At 41.4% G+C, this 22876-nt stretch overlaps 1 protein-coding gene and 1 long non-coding RNA gene across 6 annotated transcripts in view; one reads left to right on the top strand and one right to left on the bottom strand.

The window, feature by feature from the left end:
* The window catches only part of CLYBL (citramalyl-CoA lyase), a 232198-nt gene that overhangs the window by 91982 nt on the left and 117340 nt on the right, over nucleotides 1-22876 (bottom strand). For 4 of the 5 annotated variants that reach the window (XM_079136897.1, XM_079136895.1, XM_079136894.1 and 1 more), the window contains exon 2: nucleotides 6858-7044. In XM_079136897.1, the coding sequence (XP_078993023.1) occupies nucleotides 6858-7044 (187 nt within the window). The remainder of the gene's footprint in view (nucleotides 1-6857; nucleotides 7045-22876) is intronic. The other variant, XM_079136898.1, reaches the window with a different exon arrangement.
* LOC306659398 lies at nucleotides 3891-17320 on the top strand. The gene is made up of 3 exons (XR_013763288.1): nucleotides 3891-5117; nucleotides 12329-12578; nucleotides 15545-17320. It is a non-coding gene; the product is annotated as an uncharacterized lncRNA (long non-coding RNA).

The following is a 22876-nucleotide window of genomic DNA, read 5'->3' as shown; positions in this document are numbered from 1 at the left end:
GCCATGACAAGCCAGCGTCCTCCTCCTCCTCCTCCTCCTCCTCCTTCATGGTGCTAGATATGGGACCCAGGGCCTTACACATGCTTGGCAAATACTCTGCCACTGAACTACACCCCAAGACTACAGGGATATTCTAAAGGATGCACCTCAGGAGAAAGATGGCCCTGGGAAGAAGGTCAGAGATGAAAGAAGGAATGATGAGCAAAAAACCTGGAAAAACACGTAGGTTAACCTGGGTAAACACACTACATAGAAAATAATAATAATGTAAAACATACAGTATTTAAAAAGATGATTAGGGTTGGAATGTAGCTCAGTGGTGGAATCCTGCCTAGCCTATGTGAGGTCCTGGGTTCACTCTCCAGCTCTGCAACTGCAAAGATGAATGGACCGAAATTCTTCTAAGATTACTGTGCAGTCCAGGAAGAAGATAAGATTAATTTTAGACTTTATTAAGTATAGCTGGTGAAATTTCAAGAGTAACCAATAAAAATCAGGAACATAGTCATAATTTCTAAACTAAGAGGAAAAACTACACAGAGAAAATAAACCAAAATCAAATAATCTTTTAAAAGGAAAGAAAGTTGAAAAAAAGAAACAAAGAACAGGTGGGGGGAATAGTACAAAATATAATGGTGTAATTAAACCTAAACTTGTTAGTAATTACATTAAAAGTAAATGGAAAATAGAAGGGAGACCAGTAAAGTAGAGGAAGGGGACCAGAAGGAGGCGGAGGTAAAGGGGAGATATGAGGGAATGATAAGGACCCAATTATATTGTTACATTGTGTACATGTGTGAACATATAACAATGAATCCCACTATTATATATCATCACAATGCACTAATTTAACAAATATGGAAAGTAAAATAATATAGAGAATTTCTCTAAGAAATACTGATACAAATGTTCAAAGATAGAAAGAAAGAAAGAAAGAGAGAAAGAGAAAGAAAGAAAGAAAGAGAAACTAATTGGATTAAAAGCCAGGCACAGTGAGGTACAACTGTAGTCCCTACGACTTGGGAGGCTGAGGCAGGAGAATCCCAAGTTCAAGACCAGCCTGGCCATTTAGTGAGATACTGTCTCAAAATAAAAAATCAAAAGGGCTGGGGATGTAGCTCAGGGGTAGGACACCCCTGGGTTCAAACTTTAGAACCAAAAAAATAAAAAAGGGTAAATATTCTATGAAGACGGAAAGTACCAACATGGATATTAAAAACTTAAAAACAATAAGACACATATTTAAGACATGAGATATGGAAAAGTTGAAAGCAAAAGGATGAAAACAATGTTGTGTGTGAATGGTAACTAGAAGAAACTTGATAGGGCCATATTAATGACAGACCATGAACTTCAAAGCAAAAAGTATTGTAAAGAATAAAAACAGTACAAACTGCCTGAGGACTCAATATATCAAGAAGATAATTCTAAATTTGTATAGACTTGTTAACATAGGTTCAAGTTATCAACAGCAAGATTGATAGAACCACACAAGAGGTTGGCAAATTCTCCAGCGGAAGATAGGTTTTAACTAGCCTCTCTCAATTATTGATCTACCAAGCAAAGCAAATCAATATAAGGTTTGGATATGTGAGCGAGATAATTAACAAACTTGGTCAAATGGAAAATATTAGAACTCTGCAAACAGAAAATTTACTTTCTTCTTAAACACATGGTACATTTTACTATCAGAGCTCCTATGCTAGACCTTGAAGCAGGACTCCACAAATTCCAAAGAATTATTCACATTCACACCACATTCTCCAACCACTGTTCGACTATTCTAAAGATCAGCAACCAAATGATAAATAAAACAAACTCCCATACACTTGGAAATTTAAAATCTCAAGTCGAAGTGTGGTGTCTGCTTCAACCTTACCATGTCATGATGAGGTAAAGACAACACAGAGGGTAAGATTTCATAGATTTCTATAGCACTAGATGTTGCTGACACCCAAGCAGTATTTAATTTCTCTAGCAATTTTTTCTATAGTACTGTAGGCTGAAACCATGGCCACTCTACCCCTGGGCTACATCCCTAGTCCTTTTTATATTTTATTTTTAAGACAGAGTCTCACCAACTTTCCCAGCCTCTAGTAGTTTATTGTAGTTTACAAAAGTATCAGTCCACAGAAGATTGGAAATGTAAAAAAAAAAAAAAGAAAAGAAAAGAAAAGAAAAAGAAACAAAGGAACCAAACTTTGAGAAGCACTATTTTGTATCTCATATTTAAAGCAAAAAATCAAAATGGGAATTAAAAAACATTTAGAATCAAGTGAAAATAAAAAGAATGTGTTCTCATAGGCCTAGCTTGTTGGATTCTAACATTTACTTGGGTGCCTATGACTGGCCAAGACTCCTCCAGGTCAGGGGCCAGGCAACCATCTAGGTGTCTCTCCTGCCTGCCATGACGGCCAGTTGAGTGGGTACTCAATATTTGCTCGCTACTGACTTAACTTTAAATATTTGAACTTGAATATCAAATAAATTTAAATATTTAGTTGACTGAAATGGCAACCCAGGAATTCTGCCTCTACTTTCTCCACTCCTACCTTCTTGGCCTTGCCCAGCACCATGATAACAGATAAGAATTCTGTGCATTATTTGGTATGTTTTTACTGTGACCCAGCAAGCAGTGAGTTCAAGGCCTTGTATGACCTCATGCATTTAACAATGCCAAGAAGATAAGAGGGAGTGGAGGCTGTGTCTTTTTGTCATCCATGCTTGGGAAGGTGAGCTGGTGGGGCCATTCTTGACATGAAGGAGCTACTTAAACACAAATTGGATTAGCAGGACAGGATTAGAGCCTGCTAGAAGGTATTAGATACTTATAAACTGCTTTGTGGAAACTCCTATTGTTTTCATTATAAGCCCACACTCCTAGAGAGGCAACCCAATGAAATGTGGAATTAGTCTATTAATAAAAAAGAGACAAAATGAGGTATGAAATGAACTGACTCTATTTTCATAATTCCAAGAAAGCTGAATTGGGCCATAATAATTCAGTTTAGCAAAACTACAACCAGATAATCTGAAATAAGTGTTTTATACGTATTTTTTTCATAGTAAGAAATAAACACACTAAAAATGGTCCCTACTCTCTCCTCCATCAAGAACATTCAAATAAGAAAAATGATTAAGAAGTGACTTCAAGAAAGAAAAAAAGAACATGTAAGGAAAAAGATATGTAAGAAATTTCTGGACATTTGGAATGAACCAAAGTCTCTGGGTCTAAATGAATCACAATTCCAGGATGCTGAAAGAATTTTTATATGTAAATACAGAGTTCCTATTAGTAATCTCTGAGAAGTCCTGGAGAACACAGAGATGACAAAAGGTAAAGAGAGCCAGTGCACTAGCTTTCCAAATAAGTGGGCAAGGGGAATTACAGAAGAACCAGTGGCGAACCTGAGGCTGATTCCATCAGAAATTCTAGGAAACGCAGCCTGTGCGGTGGGTGGGGCACACCTGTAATCCCAGCAGCTCAGCAGATCATATATATGAGTAATAATCTATGCAATATGGCACCTGTTAAGAGAAAATTCTCACAAAGCCATTTTCCTTCTGCCACTTCAGAAAGAGGCAGTAACAATTAGGTGCTAACAGGGATTCATCAAGAACAACTCTTATCTACCTGACCTCATTTTTCTAGTGCTGGGTGAAAAGATATTTCTGGACAGGTACATTGGGAATGTACCTTCATTTTTTTTTATATTGAGTTTTCAATTTTATTTTTCATAATAAAGAGAAGGAAAGAAGGGGCTGGGGAGATAGCTCAGTTGGTAGAGTGCTTGCCTTGCAAACACAAGGCCCTGGGTTCAAATCATCAGCACCGCAAAAAAAAAAAAAAAAAAAAAAAAAAAGAGAGAAGGAAAGAATAAAAGGAAAAATGTTGAGTCAGTGTCATGTTGACTTTCAAATTTTAATGTGCATAAAAATGTGTGGGAGGTTCTTAAAAGCGTAAATTAATGCACATTCCTGGAGATCTGTCTTGTAAATCCAGCCTAAAGTGCAGGGCTTTTCTTTTTGTTTTAATTACAAGAAACCCAGGTGATTCTTGCAGAGGCCATGGCTGGCAGAATAATGCCTCCCTGTTCCCCAAAGAAGCCCATGTTCTAATTCCTGGGAACTGTAAATGTGTTACTCAGCATGGACAAAGGAACGTTCCAGATGTGATTATAAGTGAGGACCTCAAGATAGAAAAGAGTGGTATCCTGGATTCCCTAGGTATGTCCAATCCACTCAAATGAGTCCTCACAAGTAGAAACTCTCAGCTGTGGTCAGAAGCAGGCAGGACTACAGAATGTGTACTTTTACTGTAAAATGGCGTTTAATAAAAATCTCATCATAATATCTTAATGAAAAGACTGGATATTTAGTCTAACCCTATCCCCAGTTTTCTTCATTATCCTTCATGCCCCTGTTTTCTAATTTATAAAAGAAATATAATAGCAATACCTCATTGGGTTGCCATGCAAAGTACAGTGCCTGGCATTTAGTGAGCAGCACATAAATATTTGTTGATACACAGAAGTTCTTAGGGGCATGCTTGTGCTGTGCTTGGCTCCAACCTCTTCAACACTTCCATCAGAAACTTGTTAAAATTTTCATATAGTGTGCTTGTCAAATTCTCAGATGATATTAATGTTGGATGATAAAAATCAAAATTCAAAAGGACCTTGACAGGCTAGGGCTATGAAATGAAATACATGAGATGAATTATTTAGAAATAGAAATTTTAAGGAAAAAAAATAATTTTTTTATAAGTACTATCCTGACTTATCAGAATTTTTGGTGGAATATAAAAGAAAGTTTAGACCACTCCAAGATCAGCTTGCAGAAGAGAGTGTGTCTAGCAATTAAAGCAATGTACAGCTGCACTCAGAGAATTGGAATGTCCTAATAAAGACCCTGGACAAATACTCCGAGATGGTGAGCACAGCCCGCCCGCTGTTAACTCCTCTCCCCTTCTCTTCCTTAGGTTTCTCCTAAGTAGTAGCTCTGCTGCTACTACTGTGGATATGATGATGGCTGAGGACACAGATAAACAGTAAGGAAATGCAAGGCAGGAACAGATCGCATTTCCATCTCATCTAGGGGACAGGAAACATCCTCAGGTGGGTCTGAGGGAGTAGCCTCAAGATTTGCAAAGAAATAAAATTAGAACTTTATCAGGGCACCGAATGGCTCACTGTGCTACAATGCTAAAATAAATTCCTCTCCAATCATGATTACTACAGGCTTTATCTAATCTATTTCCTGTAGGAAATCAAGCTACTCCCAGACACTTATCAACTTTTCTCTCTTAATAATCCCTGTCCCTGACAAAAGAAGATATTGTCATCCCCATAGCATAGATAAGAAATTGAAGTAAAGAAGTAAAGTGAATTGCCCTGGGTCACACAGAACTGGAATTACAATTTAATATCTAATCTTAAAGTGCACTACACGAGTTTTGGGAGGGAGAATACTGGAATCACATTATATCCTTTAAAAAAAAAAAAAAAAGGCCTATTTACCTTAATCTCTGGGAGAAAGAAGATTAATTGTATTTTCCTTGGTACATGCCAAAGATGTTGAGTAGACGCTTTAGATTCCACATGCTTATTCTAATCCTTTTCCAAATACTTAGAAAGCCTTGGTTTGACTACTAGGAAGATGCAGGAAATTAACTTTATTTTTTTAATTAAGGCAAATATTTGTTTGCTAGAATCTCCAAGGAAAGCAATTAATTCAGAAGTTGTATAGTGCAGGCAGGTTATTCAGATCACCTGGGGCAAGAAACTACCCAAACAGGCATGAATCCAGATGGCCGGCTCCCTCTATCCCCCAGCCCCCCAATCCATTCCCAGTCCAACCTCATTGTCCAGGGACTGGAGAGATAAAGGTCAAGTGAAAGAATATTTTTAACCAAAAGAATTGCATGTAAACATGAATGATTAATATAAAGATTTACATATTCCACCTCATTATTGAATGCATCCACGTTTATTATACAAATACGGAAAAATAAAGTTAAGCAAAACAAAATGAGACCAAAAGCATCCACCATGTGAACACCACATAGGAACTATTTGTACGTGTTCACAAACTGGAAGTTTTCTAAGGCTCATTTCTCTATTAGGCCATGAGAAAACCAGGCAGAAGTGCATGCAACCCAAAGGTTCGGTATGATGTGGTTGACTTATCCATGGAAGACTCTCTTTTATTTTCTTGCCATTTGTCTCAGACATTAATATTATTATTAGTTAATTAATTAATATCATTAACATACATAGTGGTAAAAAGAAATAAATTCCTTGATTGTACTTTGTTGGCCTGAGAATTTTACACTATGAGTCTGGAATTATATAACTCATTTGCCTAGACCAGAAAATATCATGGCCAAAATTGATTGTCTATATCTATATACACAATCATCACATCTATTGAATGTCATGATTTTAAAATATATTTTAGTTGAATTCTTCCTTTCTCTCAGAGAAGAGAAACACAAATATTCAGAATTCATACAAGGGCTGGATTGTTTAAATGTTAGTAATTGCCAGGTGTGGTGGCAAATGCCGTAATTCCAGTGATACAGCGGGCCAAGGCCAGCAGGTTGCAGGTTTGAAGTCAGCTTCAGCAACTTAGCAAGACTCGGCAAACTTAGGGAGACTTTGTCTCAAAAATTAACAAGGGCTAGGGATTCATCTGAGTAGTAAAGCACCCCTGGATTCAATCCCCAGTATCAAAAAAAAAAAAAAAAAGGTAATCAGTAAACATGAGTAAAGTAGAATTTTCCCAAATAATGGGCAACCTGCCACAAAAACAGATTTCGATCCATTTCGCCTTCCATCTGAAAACCATGCCATTACCTTTTTGTTTGCAGCCACGCCATCCTCACAGTCGAGCACTGCACAGTCCACGTTCAGGGATGGAATCTTCTTGATTTTCTTTTCATCATTTCCAGGTACATACAGCACAGCCCTCCGAGGAATGTACCTGTGACTGGGCGAGGAACAGTGCCCGAGCCTGGACACATGGGCTGCCAGGGATGCTCTCCTGTAGGAGACATAATTGAGATTAGTCCAGAATAGAACCGCTGTCAAAATCTATGGAAAACTTATTTGAGGATGTTAAGGTAAAATTAGAACACATGGACAATCTTTCTAAATCATGGCAGAATGCATTGAAACTAGGAAAACAACCGGAAGAAAAATAACCACTAAACAAAATGCCCTTTGGGGTGAGGTTTTTAAAAATAGAGCTGTTTATCGGCATTATCATCTGATAGAAGGGGGAAGGTATGCTGACCTCTTCTTGCAAAAAACTTCCAACATCAGTATACAGTCCTGATGACAACCATGGAGATAAATGTGAGAACCATATATCCAAAAGGTACCACACACCACCTCAGGTTTAAGCCCTTCATCTGAAATGCTTAGGACCAAAAGTGATGTGTTTCAGATTTTAGGATCTTGGAATTCTAGATACAAGAATGAGAAATCTTAGGAATGGGACCTAAATATAAACATGAAATTAATTTACATTTCGCATGTGCCTTATACACAGAGCCTGAAGGTAATTTTATATATATATATTTTTTTTTCCAATGCTAGAGATTGAACCCAGAGCCTCATATATGCTAGGCATGTGCTCTACAGAGTCATACCCCAGTCCAGTTTTATACAATCAACATCCTACCTTTACAACTTGAGAAAGTAGAAAAAGAAGGAAAAAAATTACACTCATAGCTAGCAGAAGGAAGAAAATAACAAAAATAAGAGCAGAGATAAGTGAAATAGAGAATAATAAAGCAATATAGAAAAATCAAAGAAACTAAAATTTGATTGTTTGAAAAGATCAAGAAAATTGACAGACTTTTAGTGAGATGGACTCTTGGTATTATTTTTATTTTTGTGAGGGAGGGTACCAGGGATTGAATTCAGGGTTACTAGACCACTGAGCCACATCCCTAGCCCTGTTTTGTATTTTATTTAGAGACAGGGTCTCACTGAGTTTCTTAGCACCTCACTTTTGCTGAGGTTGGCTTTGAACTCAGGATCCTCCTGCCTCAGCCTCCTGAACCTGGGATCACAGGCATGAGCTACCAGATAGATTCTTTCAGTCAGCTTTTTTGCTGCTGTGACCAAAGACCTGACAAAGACAATTTTAGAGGCAGAGTAGTGTATTTGGGGCTCCTGATTTCAGAGGTCTCAGTCTTAGATGTCTGACTCCATTGCTTTGGGCCCAAGGATGAGGCAGCACATCATGGTGGAAGGGTGTGAAGAAGGAAAGCAGCTTGGAACACAGCACCAGGAAGCAGAGAGCAATATACTCCTCTCACCATGAACACAATCTAGGCCCTAAAGGTGCACTCCCAATGACCTACCTTCTCCAGCCACACCCTGCCTGCCTCCAGTTACCACCCAGTTAATCCCTAATCAGAGGATTTGTGAATTAGATTAAGCCTCTTATTATCCAAACATTTCACCTCTAAGATTTTTTGCATTTTCTTATACATGATCTTTTAAGGGACACTGCATATCTAAACCATAACATGTAATTTAAAAGACTCAAATTACTAAAATCAGTAATGAAATGGGAATAATACTAACAATGATAAGAAACAAACAAGATCATAAGATAATACTATGAACAACTATATGCCAACAAGTTGAATAACTAGAAATAGAAAACCTACCAAAACTAAGTCATCAAGAAACAGAAAAATAGTGAGGAGCTTAAATCAGTAATCAAAAATCTCCCAACCAAGAAAATCCATGGACCTGAAGTCATTAGCTTCACAGGTAAATTCTACTAAACCTTTAAAGAAGAATTAACACCAATATTTTTATCTTTCACTCCCCCCCCATTTTATTTATTTTTATTTTATCTATTTATTTTTTATGTGGTACTTGAGATTGAACCCAGGGCCTCCCACATTCTAGGCAAGTACTCCACTTCTGAGCTACATTCCTGATCCAGGAAAACATTCCTTAACTTATCCTATGATGCCAGCATTACCATGGTACCAAAGCCAGATAAAGAGATTAAAAGAAAACTACAGCTCAATATCCTTTATGTACACTGATGCGAAATTCCTCAAAAAAATACTAGCAAACTGAATTCAGCAGCATATTAAAAGTATATACAATGACTGTAGGAATTTTTTTCTGGAATGCAAAGACATTTCAACATATGAAAATCAACCAACATAACACAACACATTAACAGGAATGCATGGATTGCTCAACATATGAAAATGAATCTATATAATATACCACATGAACATAATAGAGAGAAAATTACCCACCTGATTATCTCAATTAATGCAGAAAAGCACCTGACAAAATTAAATTTTTTTATGATGAAAACATTCAACAAATTAAGAATAGAAAGAAACTTCTTCATAATAATAAAAGACACATGGAAAATCCACAGCAAACATCTCAGGCAAAAAACTGAAAGCTTTTTCTCAAAGATCAAGAACAAGATAAGGATACCCACTTCGGTCATTTACATTCAACATAATGCTGGAAGTTCTAGCAAGAGTAATTAGGCAAGAAAAGGAAAGGGAAGGCAAATGAATTGGAAAAGAAACAATTTTTTGTTTGTATATGATATGATCTTATACATAGACAACCCTAAAGATTCTATTGAACAAAAAAGTTAGACTTAATAAATGAATTCAGTAAAGCAGCAGGATACATAATCAACAAACAAAAATCAGTGTATTTCTATATGTTAATAGTGAAGAATCTGAAATTATGAAAATAATTCCCTTTACAAAAGCATCAAAAAGAATAAAATACTTAAGAATTAACTTATCCAACCAGGCATGATGGTACACACCCGTAATCCCAGTGATTTGAGAAGATGAGGCAGGACAATCACAAGTTCAAGGCCAGCCTGGGCAACTTAGCAAGACTCTAAGCAACCTGGGGAGAACCCATCTCAAAATAAAGAATAAAAAAGGGCTGAGGCCAGGTGTGGTGGTGCACACCTGTAATCCTAGCGGTTTGGGAGGCTGAGGCAGAAGGATCCTGAGTTCAAAGCTAGCTTCAGCAAAGGCAAGGTGCTAAGCAACTTAGTAAGACCCCGTCTCTAAATAAAATACAAAATAGGACTGGGGATGTGGCTCAGTGGTAGAGTGCCCCTGAGTTCGATTCCTGGTACCCCAAAAAAATTTTAAAAGAAGAGCTGGGGATGTGTGGCTCAGTGGTAAAGCACTTCTGGGTTTAATCCCCACTACCTAAATAAATAAATAACTTATCTAAGGAGGTGAAAGACTTGCATAATGAAAACTATAAAACGTTTGCTGAAGGTAATGAAAGAAGACATAAGAAAATGGAAACATCCCATATTCATGGATTAGAAGACTTTATATGGAATTTCAAGGCACCCTGATTAGCCAACATAATCTTTTTTTTTTTTTTCCTGCACTGGGGATTGAACTCAGGGTGCTTTACCACTAAACAACATCCCCAATCCTGTTTTTTAATTTTTTTTTGAGACAGGGTTTCACTAAGTTGCTTAAGGCCTGGATACATTGCTGAGGCTGGCCTTGAACTTATGATCCTCCTGCCTCAGCCTCCTGAGTTGCTGGCATTATACATATGTTGCCACCATGCCAGGTACAAAATCAGTGTTGAATAAAAAAGGACAAAGTTGGAAGACTCACACTTCCTGGTTTCAAAACTGACTACAAAAGTACAATAATCAAAACAGTGTGTCACTGGCATATAGATAGACATACAAGCCAATAGAACTGACCACAGAGCCCAGAAATAAACCTTTATTTATTCAGTCAAATAATTTTTATAAGAAGGCCAAGGCATCTCAATAGGGAAAAGGATAGCATCCCAAATGATACTGGGAAAACAGAATATTCATATGTAATGAGTGAAGCTGAACACTTACCTGACATCATATAAAAGTTAACGTCAAGGGCTAGGGAGATAGCTCAGTCGATAGAGTGCTTGCCTTGCAAGCATAAGGCCCTGGGTTCGATCCCCAGCACCACAAAAAAAAAAAAAAAAAAAAAAAGTTCAAACAGAAGAAAGATCTAAAGTAAGACCTAAAATTTTAAAACTCTTATTAGAAAACATAGGGAAAGCACCTCATGACATTAGATTTGATAATGATTTCTTGAAAGGACACCAAAAGCACAGGTAACAAAATAAAAAATATCGAAATTGGGCTTCATGAGAAATTTAAAATTTTTTACATCAAAAGACACTATGGTGGGCTAGGGTTGTGGCTCAGTGGTAGAGTGCTTGCCTAGCACATGTGAGGCACTGGGTTCCATCCTTGGCACCACATAAGAATAAGTAAAAATTAAGGTATTGTTTCCATCTACAACTAAAATACTATTTAAAAAAAAAAAAAAAGACACTATCTCCGGGCATAGTGCACACACCTAATAATTCCAGGGACTTGGAGGCTGAGGCAGGAGGATCACAGGTTCAAAGATACTCTCAGCAAGTTAGTGAGGCCCTATGCAAGTTAGTAAGGCCCTAAACAATTTAACAAAACCCATTTTCTAAATAAAAATATTTGTAAAAAGGGCTGGGGATGTGGCTCAGTGGTTAAGTGCCCCTGGGTTCAATCCCTGGTACAAAAAAAAAAAAAAGAATATTTTCAACAGAGTAAAAAAGAAACCCGCAGAATGGGGAAATTTATCTTACAAGGGTAGATAGAGAACTTCTAAAATTCAACAAGAAAACAACTTGATAGAAAAATAGGCAAAAGAGGCCAGGACATAGCTCAGTGAAGGGCAGGAGCTTAGCACTTGTGAAGCCCGGGTTCAAACTCCAGCACCAAGAAAGAATAAGGTGGCCAAAGACTTGCATAGGCATTTCTCCAAGAAGACACACAAACGGCCAATAAGCACATGAGAAGATACTCAACTTCATGGATCATTAGGAAAGTACACCTCAAACCTAAAATGCACATCAAACCTTACACCCTTTAGGTTGGCAGCAATACAATAAAAACAACACAGAAAATAACAACTGTAGATGAGTACAGAAGCTTTGTGCATTGTTGTCAGGAACGTAAAATGGTACCACCACTAGGAAAAACAGCATGGAGTTTCCGCAAAAAATTAAAATTAGAACTACCACATGATCCAGCTTCTCACTTCTGGGTAGGTATCCAGCAGAATAAAATCACCATCTTGAAGAATATCTATGTTCCCATGTTCATGCAGTACGATTTGTTCACAATAAACAAGATATGGAGACACCTAAGTATGAGTCAATGAATGAATAAATGAATTGTGACAGACAGAAACATAAATAGACAGATGGACATGTGAATGGATTAATGGAATATTTTTCAGGGCTAAGCAAGAAGGAAATCTGCCCTTGCAAGAACATGGATGGACCTGGAGGATGTCATGTGAAGTACCTCAGACACAGAAAGAGAAATGTGCATGATCTCACTTCCGTGCAGAATCTTACGAAGTCCAACTCCCAGAGACAGAGTAGAAGAGAGAGCACCAAGGACTGGAGGGGAGAGGATAGAGAAAGTGCGGCAGCGTTGATCCAAGGCTAAAGACCTGCAGTTTAAAAGCAGTAAGTCCTGACCAGGTAAGTTGGTGCACACCTGTAATGCCAGCAACTGGAGGGGCTAATGTAGGAGGATCACCAGTTCAATCCCCAGTAACACACACACACACACACACACACACACACACACACCCACACACACAAATACTAGAGACCAAATATACAGCATGATGATTATAGTTAGTAATAATGTATTGTCTACTAGAAATGTGTGGAGAGTAGGTCTTAAGTCTTCTCACAACTGATGCACACAAAAGGTGTGAGGTGATGGATAGGTCAGTGTGTTTGATTACTACCAATAATTTCATAAAGGACTGAGGATATAGCTCAGTTGGTAGAGTGCTTGCCTTGCAAGCACAAGGACCTGGGTTTAATCCCCAGTACCACAAATAATAATAATAATAATTTCATAATGTATCTTACATCAAAACATCATGGTACACTTTGAATATACATAAGATTTTCAATGATGCCTCAGTATAGCTGAAAATGTTCACAAAGATATTAATGCAATAGGAAAATAGTTGATTGTCATTCTTTTTAAAAGGAGGGCATAACAGTAGATATGTGGTAGCATCTCAACTTTGTGAAAAATGTAAAGAAAAACATTTAGAAGGATACATATTGGGATTTTATTAGGGATGAACTGTAGAATTTGAAATAAAGTTTTTACTGCCTCTGTATTTTTTTTCCTAGTTTGCACTTTTACCAGAAGAACATTACTCCTTTTTAATTCTTTTTATAATTGGCTGAAAACAAACCAACAAAAGAATTTAAAAGATCTTGAGTGGTAACATAATACAGTGGAAAGCATTAAGTTGAATGATATGAAATTGTTGCTATTTGACCATTAAAAAAAAAAGTAGCATGTAGATATAGCTACTATTATTATGCGGCACTTGTCACTGTGTATGCATTTGGTCAACATAGTCAAGCACCAGGAAGTTTGGGTCCAGTATCGTCACCTAGATGATAAGCTCTCTAAGGGAGGGGTGGTCTTTTATCTTCTCATACTCCTCAGCACAAAGTCTGCACATAAGAAATATACAATTTATGTTAACTTGTTAGCTAATTGTATTACTTTGGTTTTTGTTACTATAATGAAATACTCAAGGCTGGGTACCTTTATGAAGAAAAGAGGCTTATGTGGCTCATAGTTTGGGATGTAAAATTCCAGACAGCATATTCTGGCTCTGGGGAGAGCCCCACTGGCTGTGTGACCTGATGGTAAACAGCACCCCAATGCGGGAAGCGTGTGCAAGAGAGTGAGAAATCACATTGTAAGAAAGGAAACCACTCCTCAGGAAGTTTTGTTTGTTCTCTTGCAGAACTGACTCCGAGGTCTTTTAAACACTACCTTAATCCCCTCCACGGGCACTCCCCCATGACAGAAGGACCTCCCTGAGGGCCCCCCTCTTAAAGGTCCCGCCACCTCTCATCTCCCCACACTGAGGAGCAGGCTTCCCTCACACGAACTGCACTAACCAAAGTCGGCTCTCCAGAAGCAGGTGGCAGAACCCACCTGCTCTGTCCTTGCTGTGTTTAGGAAGAGTGGAGAGTGAGTGGTGGCTGGGTGAGGTCCTTTCTGCTCTCGTCCCCTGTTGTCCAACCCTTCGTCCCCCCTCTTCCCACAACACACTTACACACTTACTTTGGGGCCTCCTTCACCTCTGCCTAAATGACCATGGAAGCCTCATACTTGGGCTGGGCTGCAGCTCAGTAGAGCACTTGCCTAGCACACTTGAGGCCCTGGGTTCGATCCTCAGCACCACATTAAAAAAATAAAACGAAGGTATCGTGTCCACCTGCAAGAAAAAAAGAGCCTCTTACTTACCTCACTGCCTCTACTTGGCTCATTAGTGAGAGCAGTTAGTAAACACCTAATAGGGGGCCTGCACTGGGCTTCCCTGCCACATACAGCAGCATCGACGTGCAAATTCGAAGGCACCCCCTTGCACCTTCCAGTGGATCGAAGAGCAAAATGGCACCTCCTGCTCCTGCTGCAGCATCGCTGGGGTGTGGAGAGGGGCTCAAGGCAGCTCCCGCGAGCGTCCTTGCCAGGCGCCCTGTCCAGGGACACCTTGTCCAGGGACACCCTGCACAACAGTATGCAATGGCCCCAAGCTGCTGAGCATGGTGCTGAGCAGGTGGGAAGGCAGCCTAAAGGAACAGGCCATGCCCAGCAGGCCCAAGGAGGGACACCCAGGGGAGCAGCCTGTAAAACAGCAAGCTTGAGGGAAACCCATTCAAAGGCACCACAGCACTGATCGGAATCAGAAGAAAGATGTGGGGGACAGGCTCTACCCTGACTCCAAGGTCTGCAGGGGACTGTGGAGCCCAGTCGTGTGGTCACAGTTCTGGAGGAAGAAGGAGGCCCTCCCCCAGCCTCCCTCCTCACTTTCTGCTTCTGATTCCCTGGCATCCCCTGCCCAGGCTGTTCGAAAATCTGTTTCCTACTTGGTTGTATTCAGCACTGACACTGTGTACAAATACAATTGCAGTCGGTGACAAGATCAAACCTATTTTATCTTACATATTTGGAGTTAGAGCCTCTTGATAGTCAACATGTAAATATATTCAAACAATATGCAAAGCAGGGGCTTAACATGAGTTGAAAAAAAATCTGGTAGCCTTATGGCGAGTTCTCTCTCCAGAGGAACCTTTTTTTAGATATGACATTCCGGAAGGGACCCCTCCTGGCCTTGTTTCTGTCTTCTCCCTTTCTTCCTTCACCTGATGCCCTTAATTAACCATTTATATAACTGGAGACAGAACTAGTCCCTAGGCCACAACGTTCTGAGCCTGAGATTCAATACAGAAACCACCTGGAAGCTTGTAAAAATCATCAACTTGTAGACCATTCAGGACAATTAAATTAACTATACTGGTAACGGCCCAGGCTTCGGTAACTCTTCGAGCTCTCTAGGTCCTTGCTACCTAAGTGTTGCTGCAGACCAGAACCACCCAACTCCTGTCTCTTCTTCTAGGATACTCTCCCATCTCCAGTGAAGAATCCATTGTCACAAGTGTGTTAGAAATGCAGAATCTGGGGCCCCATCTCTGCCTAACCAGAATCTGCACATGGACAAGATTGCCAGGTGATGCAGATCCCAGGGAAGTTTGCAAAGAATGACTGCAGGTTATGAGTCCTCAAACTTGGCACCACATTGGGATCACCTGAGGAGTTCTGACATCTGCTGCTGCCACATCTGTTCTATGCTGTCTGCTGAATCAGACGTGCCATCACTGCAGAGGTCTGGGGGTGGCAGGGGATAAACACTAAAAGTCCTTGCTGGGCTTGAAACTAAAACTAGATTCTCATATCAAGTCCACAGTGAAATAATAAACTTGTCTTAAGGGAGAAGGAAGTCTTGTCATTTCTACCAGCTGCAGGATCTGAGCATAGAGCTCCTAGAAGGCTGAGTACGGAAGGAACAAGAGATTTGGAGTAAAGTAAGTCCTTGTCACTGTTAGAGAGAAGTTCAGAGGAAGAGTGCAGGTGATCAGCAGAGGTGAAGATGGTTCCCTCAGCCCTGGAACCTGCAGGGTAGAGAAGGTGGCTAGAAACGTGATGGAGACTTCAAAGGAAGCTCAAGGCAGAGCTGAAAGTGGAGAAGGATTACGTCTGCTCTCCCTTTCACACTCTGCAAGGATACTCCCCGGGCACTCCATTGACACGGTCAGGGAGGACAGCAGACACGACGATACAAGCTGCTAAGGCAGAGAAGCAGGGAGGAGGGGTCTGCTCGGAATCCCCGAGGTGTGGAGGAGACCAGAAGTTTCTGCATGACCTTTTTGCAGTGTGCCTCAAGGGTGTGGTTGCAGTGCAGTAGCAAGGTCACCTCTATCAGAGCGGACACCCAGGCTGGGGCACACCATGGACAGAGAGTGGGAGCCCACCATACAGCAGGGTCAGGCCCACACTGCCTGGGGGAACTCAGCCTCTCTTATACCCAAAGAACAGATCAGGAGTTCACCACCGTCAGCACTAATCAAGACCCACAGGCCCAGGGCCAAGACACCGGTGAGTCTTCACCAGAATCAGAGCAGACTGCCATACAGGCTTCCTCTAGGCGCCCGGCACAGAATGGGAGGGAGGGCACACTCATGGCACCAAGTGCTCATCAAGAGACTGCGTCTATGAGAAAGAAACTCACCGGAAGCAAAGGACTCCCTTCGCATAGGAAGTCGGCTGACATTTTTCTTACCAGTATATAGGAATGGAAATTTTTGACCAAAATGAGTCCTTACAGAAGATGATGCCGTTATTTGTGAAACATCAAAATTACATTTGTCTACACTTTCTTTTGGGTGGTACTAGGGATTGAACCCAGGGGCGCTCTACACTGAGCTACATCCCCAGCCCTTTTTATTTCTTATTTTGTGACAGGTTCTTGCTAAATTGCCAAGGCTGGACTTGAACTTGCAATCCTTCTACCTCAGCCTCCCAAGTAGCTGGGATTATAGGCGTACGCCACCATGTTCAGCTGTCTACATTTCAACACATCATATCAAGGACATGCACACATGCTAGAGCTGCAAGCAAAGACGAATTTTACTTTTACCTTGACTTAGTCCCTTCACGTGATCAATGAACCCCCAGGTGAAAACATAATCACATCAGTTGACTTCGGCAGCTACCAAGTCTGGTTCCTCTGACTGGGGAACATGCCACTGCCATGTGTTTTTCAAAAGGTCACATTTCCTTTAGTTGGAGGAAATTGAATTCAAATTTTTAGTTTCCACAAACTGGGTTTAATGCTCATCTCAATAGATGCAGAAAAAGTTTTTTTTTTTTTTTTGTACCAGGGATTGAACCCAGGGGTGCTTTACCACTGAGCCACATCCCAGCCCCTTTTTCAAATGTTGGCTAGAGACAGGGTCTTGCTGAGTTGCCCAGGGCCTTGCTAAGTTGCTGAGGCTGGCTTTGAACTCGAGATCCTCCTGTCTCAGCCTCCTGAGTTGCTGGGATTATAGGTGTGCACCACCACACCTGGCAGAAAAAGCATTTGACGACATTTCAACAAATGACTGAAAGAAAACTCTGAAATCTTAACAGAGGACTCAGTTGAAAGCGGCACAGACAGAATCTCAAAGTAAGAAACATCAACCTGGCCTCAAGTTTGCTGAGACCCCACCGTCTCTGCAGCAAAGAGCCCCACTCAAATGACTGACCGAGAGTTTCCATCCCAGCAAGAACTCACCTGGGTTTCACGTGTGCTGGACTAACTCACTATTGGTCTAGTAACCACTGTGTGTTTATTTTTTCCAGGTGAGATGTCTTTAGCAGAGCAATTATTTATTTTTTTAATAGCTTTTGAATTTTAACATTATATCATATTTAATTTCTGTTGGAACATTTGACATGCTTTTCAAAATATGTTGATGACTTGGGGAAAGGAAAATTTTATGTTGGTACAGATGTGCCAGAATTGGGGGCCTGTTGGCTAGCTTTCAACCTCATCTGATTCTAGCAACAGGGGCTGGATCCCTGGAAGAAGCACAAAGAGAAAGAAAAGTCCCTCTAATTCTGATGTGACTGCTCAGATGGTCGGGTGGCTGAGGCTCAGGGAGGAGCCTGAGTCCTTGGGGAGAGAAGAATGTGGCCACACGGAGTCGGAAGTATGGAGAGCACAGGGTGTGCAGTGGACCCTGCAGACTCCCAAGTGCCCCCATCCCCTGGGGACCTCCCCATGGGATCATAATGCAGGATGACACACGTCTGTAATCCCTGCTGCTTGGGAGGCTGAGGCAGAAGGAATCAGAAGTTCAAGGCCAGCCTGAAGAATTCAGTGAGATCTGACTTGAAATGAAAAATGAGGAGGGCCGGGGGTGCATGTTAGTGGTGGAGTGCTTGCTTAGCATGCTGGAGGCCTGGGGTTCAAGCCCCAGTACTGGGGGGGGGGGGGGAGTGGAGAATCACCTTTTATATTGAAACTGCCTCCACAATTTCTAATAAAATTCAGTGAGTTCTCACTTGCTCTTAAGCATTAGGGGATAAAAGCCTCACTTAAAATAATCAAATTTCCACTTAAGCTGTCAGTTATTTATGCCATCTCCCTATAAACTCCTTTAAAGAAATTTTCACTCTAAGAATCAATAAAGGTTGAAAATGAACGTTTATTTCTTCGCAGTGCTGGGGATCAAACCCAGGGGTTGAGGTATGCTAGGCAAGCATCCTACCACTGAACTACACCGTCAGTCCCCCAAATAAAAATGTCTTAGAGAAAGGTTAGCACACATCCACAGTGGAATGACAGATTTGTAATGGGTTCCTCTATTTAGGGCTGCTTCTGCAATCCTTGAGGGGGCTGAAGGAGCCCAGGTGGGCTCTGTCATTGCCTCTTCTTTGGTTATATACTGAGAGATCTGAGTCCTGTGTTGTGCAGCCAATGGGCTTGACCTAGTTTGGCCCTGAGGATGGTTACAGAAGAATCTATGGCACAGAGTGAAGATCCCCTTCACCCATCATTTCCTACACTCCAAATGACAGCAAAATTCACCTGCTAATATCCCCGTGCTTGTGGCTATTAATAATGAGGTATTGACGCCAGTGTCTATAATTGAGGCCTACTTATGTTCTCACTTTGCTGAGTTCCCGAGTGCCAAGAGATTTCTTCCTTATTTTGAAGAACTGTGTTTGTTACTATGGCAGCGGTGCACTGAGGTGGGCAGCTTTCCATGGGCATGGGAGCGAAGAGCAGCTATCTGTCCTCCCATAGGCTGAATAGGTCCTTTGAGGTCTGCATGCAGCACAAAAACAGGTAAATGTGCAGCCTGTTTCAGGAAAGCCACGAAGACACTTTCAGGGCAAACTCTCATGAGCAATCATATCACACCTCACTCAAGGGCTCCGTTTTGTGCTGAAGGGAAGAAATAGTTTGGGGTCCAAAGTGGACACACACTGAATAGCAGTGTGAGTTCCCTAGAGGTCTGCTTCTGAGGAGTGACCCGGGGCTCAGGATGGAGGTACCCCACAGGCCACAGGCCAGCCTATGGTCACTATGGGGCTCCATGGACAAAGCAAGGATATGGGGTGGGGGCTTCCCTCCTGGCCTCCTCTTGCCTTTCTCCTGGCCAGGGAAACCCTGGGAAAGGGGGTGGCCATAGGATAATGGACAGACTACACAAGGGTAGAGGAGAAAGCAGCATCTGTGTCCTTGTCCAGATGGGTGAAGGTGGGCTCATGTTTGAGCACTGAGCACAGCCTCAGATCATAGGGAAACTGAGGGGCAAAGCTAGTTCCTACAAGTGACCCTGATGTTGGGAGTCTTTCCTCACACAGAAGGGAAGGCAAATACCATGTCAAAAGCTGAAGTTCCCCATTATGCTGAGTAAGCCTGACAAAAAAGGACAGTTACTATATGATTCCACTTATATGAGGGCCCCAAGGGAGTCAAATTCAGAGAGACAGTCCAACAGTGGTGGCCAGAAGCTGGGGGAGGAGGAATGGGGTAACTACCGTTTAGTGGGTAGAGAGTTCCCGTTTGGTAAGGTGGAAAAGTTCTGATGATAGATGGTGGCAATAACTGAGTGACAGTTAAAATGTACTCAAGCCCCTGAACTGTATACCTAACATGGCAAATTGGCAAATTTTATCCTCTGCATATTTTATCATTAAAAAAAAAAAAAAGCAAGACACAAGAGTGTAGTGTGTGCCTGTAGTCCCAGCTACTAGTTGGAGGCCAGTCTGAGCGACATAGTGAGTTCTCATCTCAAAAAAGTTAAAGTCACCACAGCAGTTTGTCTTGTCACATCCATTCTATCATTTCATTAAAAAAAAAAAAAAAAAAATAGACTGCTCCCATTCAGAACTGATCCTAAACACTGATCCACCACAAGCTGGCCCTGGCTAAGGGCTATGGGCTCTACCAACACCAACAAGGAGCTAACTGCCCAGTAGCACCACTCTGTCACCCACTGACTCTGCCTGCCATGGCCACAGAACTCCAACTGTGCAGGCAGATGTGCTTGAGGGGCAGGGGAAGTTCTGGGAACAGGGAACGCCCCACACTACCGGGCAACCACTGACCAACCCAGAATAAACAGCCATGCGTACAGCGCCCACCGCTCAGTCTTCTCCCACAGGGGCAGCAGGCAGCTCCTAGAGGGCTCCGCCCAGGGGCTGGCGCTGCCAGCAAGTCTGAGGGCAAAGATGGAGTTTTCTAAGAGCAAGGCGAAGAGGAAGAGGTGAAAAGGAGCGAAGCCTGAGACAGACCAGCAGAAAGCAAAAAGGCAGGGGAGGGCCAGGGGACGGGGCATTTGAGAGGGGTGAGGGAGAGGCTAGAGAAGGGACAAAGCGGAAGGAGTAGGACTTGGGTGATGGGGGGAAACCTGGGGAGAGGAGGGCGCGGCGGGAGGAGCTGCCAGTTCTCCGCGAAGCTCCTGGTTTGCACTGAGAGGGCGACAATAGAGCATGTGCCTGTTAGTGGGCACTGGCCTTAATCCCACTTTCTTGCTCTCCTTTTGGTGAGAGGAGGAGGAGCAAAGGGTTTATGTGAAGAGAAAACTGGAAGGATTTTTCCTGGTGTGCCACAGGGGTCAAGAGGGAAACCTGTACTCCTTCACTGGCCACGTTTCAGACACAATGCGATTAGCGCCTCTGCCTTTACGGGGCTGCTTCTGGAAACACAAGGATGTTGTCTGCTAATAGTTAACTCTTCATGCTGCTGAGAACTTGGTCCACAAATGGCTGCTCAGGACTTTGAGTTCTCATGGCGACTGACTGATGGATGGATTCCCAAGCAATCTCAGCACCTGCCAGGCTCTGATGGGGGAGTGTTGGCAAACTAACTAAAGCTTCAAGTATATGCCAGGCCCACTTGCCCTTGCCTCAGTGAAGATCATTTATAATTTTGGATCTGAACCTTTGTGTTAGCAAGAAAGAGGACAATTGTTTCATGACTGGCCAAAGTGAACATTCAAAGCAGAAGCCTCTAGTTAGTATCTCATTGTTGGCATTCCTGAGTAAGATCTCATTCTGAGATCAGTTGCAGAAAAGACAATATTTAGTAGCTAATGGATTAAAATAGCCCGTAGAGAGTATCTGAAAATAGTGTTACCAAAGGACCATCAAATAATAAAAGTTCATTATAATAAATAAAAAATAATAATTGATGAGGATGTAGGGAAAATGGTGACCTCATACACTATGGATGGGACTGCAAATTGGCACAACCACTTTGGAAAGCAGTATGGAGATTCCTTAAAAAACTAGGAATAGAAACACCATATGACCCAGCTATCTCACTCCTTAGTATTTGTCCAAAACACTTTTAAACTCAGCATACTATAGTGGTACGAGCACATCAATATTGATAGCAGTGCAATTCATAATAGTTAAGTTATGGAACCAGCTCAGGTACCCATCAATCAAGATAAAGAAAATGTGATATATATATACACAATGGAGTATTAGTCAGCCATAAAGAAGAATTAAAGTATGGCATTTGCTGGTAAATGGATGGAATCGGAGAGCATCATACTAAGTGAAATAAGCCAGATTCAGAAAATCAAGGGCCAAATGTTTCCTCTCATATGTGGAAGATAGCCAAAATAAGAGGGGAAAAGGGGAAGTGATCCCCCCCAAAATAGAGGGAAGATCAGTGGAGTAGAAGAAGGGGATGGTGGGAAAGGGAGGAGGGATGTGAAAGGGAGGAATTGTAGAATGAAACGGACAAAATTATGCTGTGTACATATATGAATATACCACAGTGAATCGCACTTCCATGTGCAAAGCATCAGTTAAAAATAAATAAATAAACAAAAGGAAGACCAGGAGAATAGAAGAGGAACAGGGGTCAGAGGGAAGGGAGGGAGGGAGGAAGCACTGGGGGATGTAGTAGAGCAAATTTTACTCCATGCATGGATGATCATGTCGAGATGGACCTCAATAGTCTGTGTGACTATTGCATACTGCAGAAAAAAAAATTTTTTTTTTAAAAAAGGAGAAGAAATACAGCATGCATGGGGCTCTGGGTTTGGTCCCCAGAACTGAGAGGGAAGAAAAGAAGGAAGGAAGGGAGGGAGGGAGGGAGGGAGGACAGGTGGAGGGAGGATGAGGTGGGCAGGGTGGAAGGTGCTTGTAGTCTCAGCTACTGGGGAGGCTGAGACATAACGACTGCTTAAGCCCAGGAGTTCAAGGCCAGCCCAGACAGCATAGTGAGACCTGTCTCAAAAAAAAAAAAAAAAAAAAAAAAGTAACACTATAGAATAGGTGGAGATCAAATGAGATCATGTATGTGAAAGCAATTTGTAAAAAGTAAAGATCAACACAAAATAAAATATTTTTCTTAAAAAAGAAATATCCACTACACTTT

This window comes from Sciurus vulgaris (assembly GCF_902686455.1).
Source record: "Sciurus vulgaris genome assembly, chromosome: 4".
In the NCBI taxonomy this organism is placed as follows: Eukaryota; Metazoa; Chordata; class Mammalia; order Rodentia; family Sciuridae; genus Sciurus; species Sciurus vulgaris.
The sequence above is the reverse complement of the archived record's forward strand: the minus strand, read 5'-3'. Positions and strand labels throughout refer to the sequence as shown.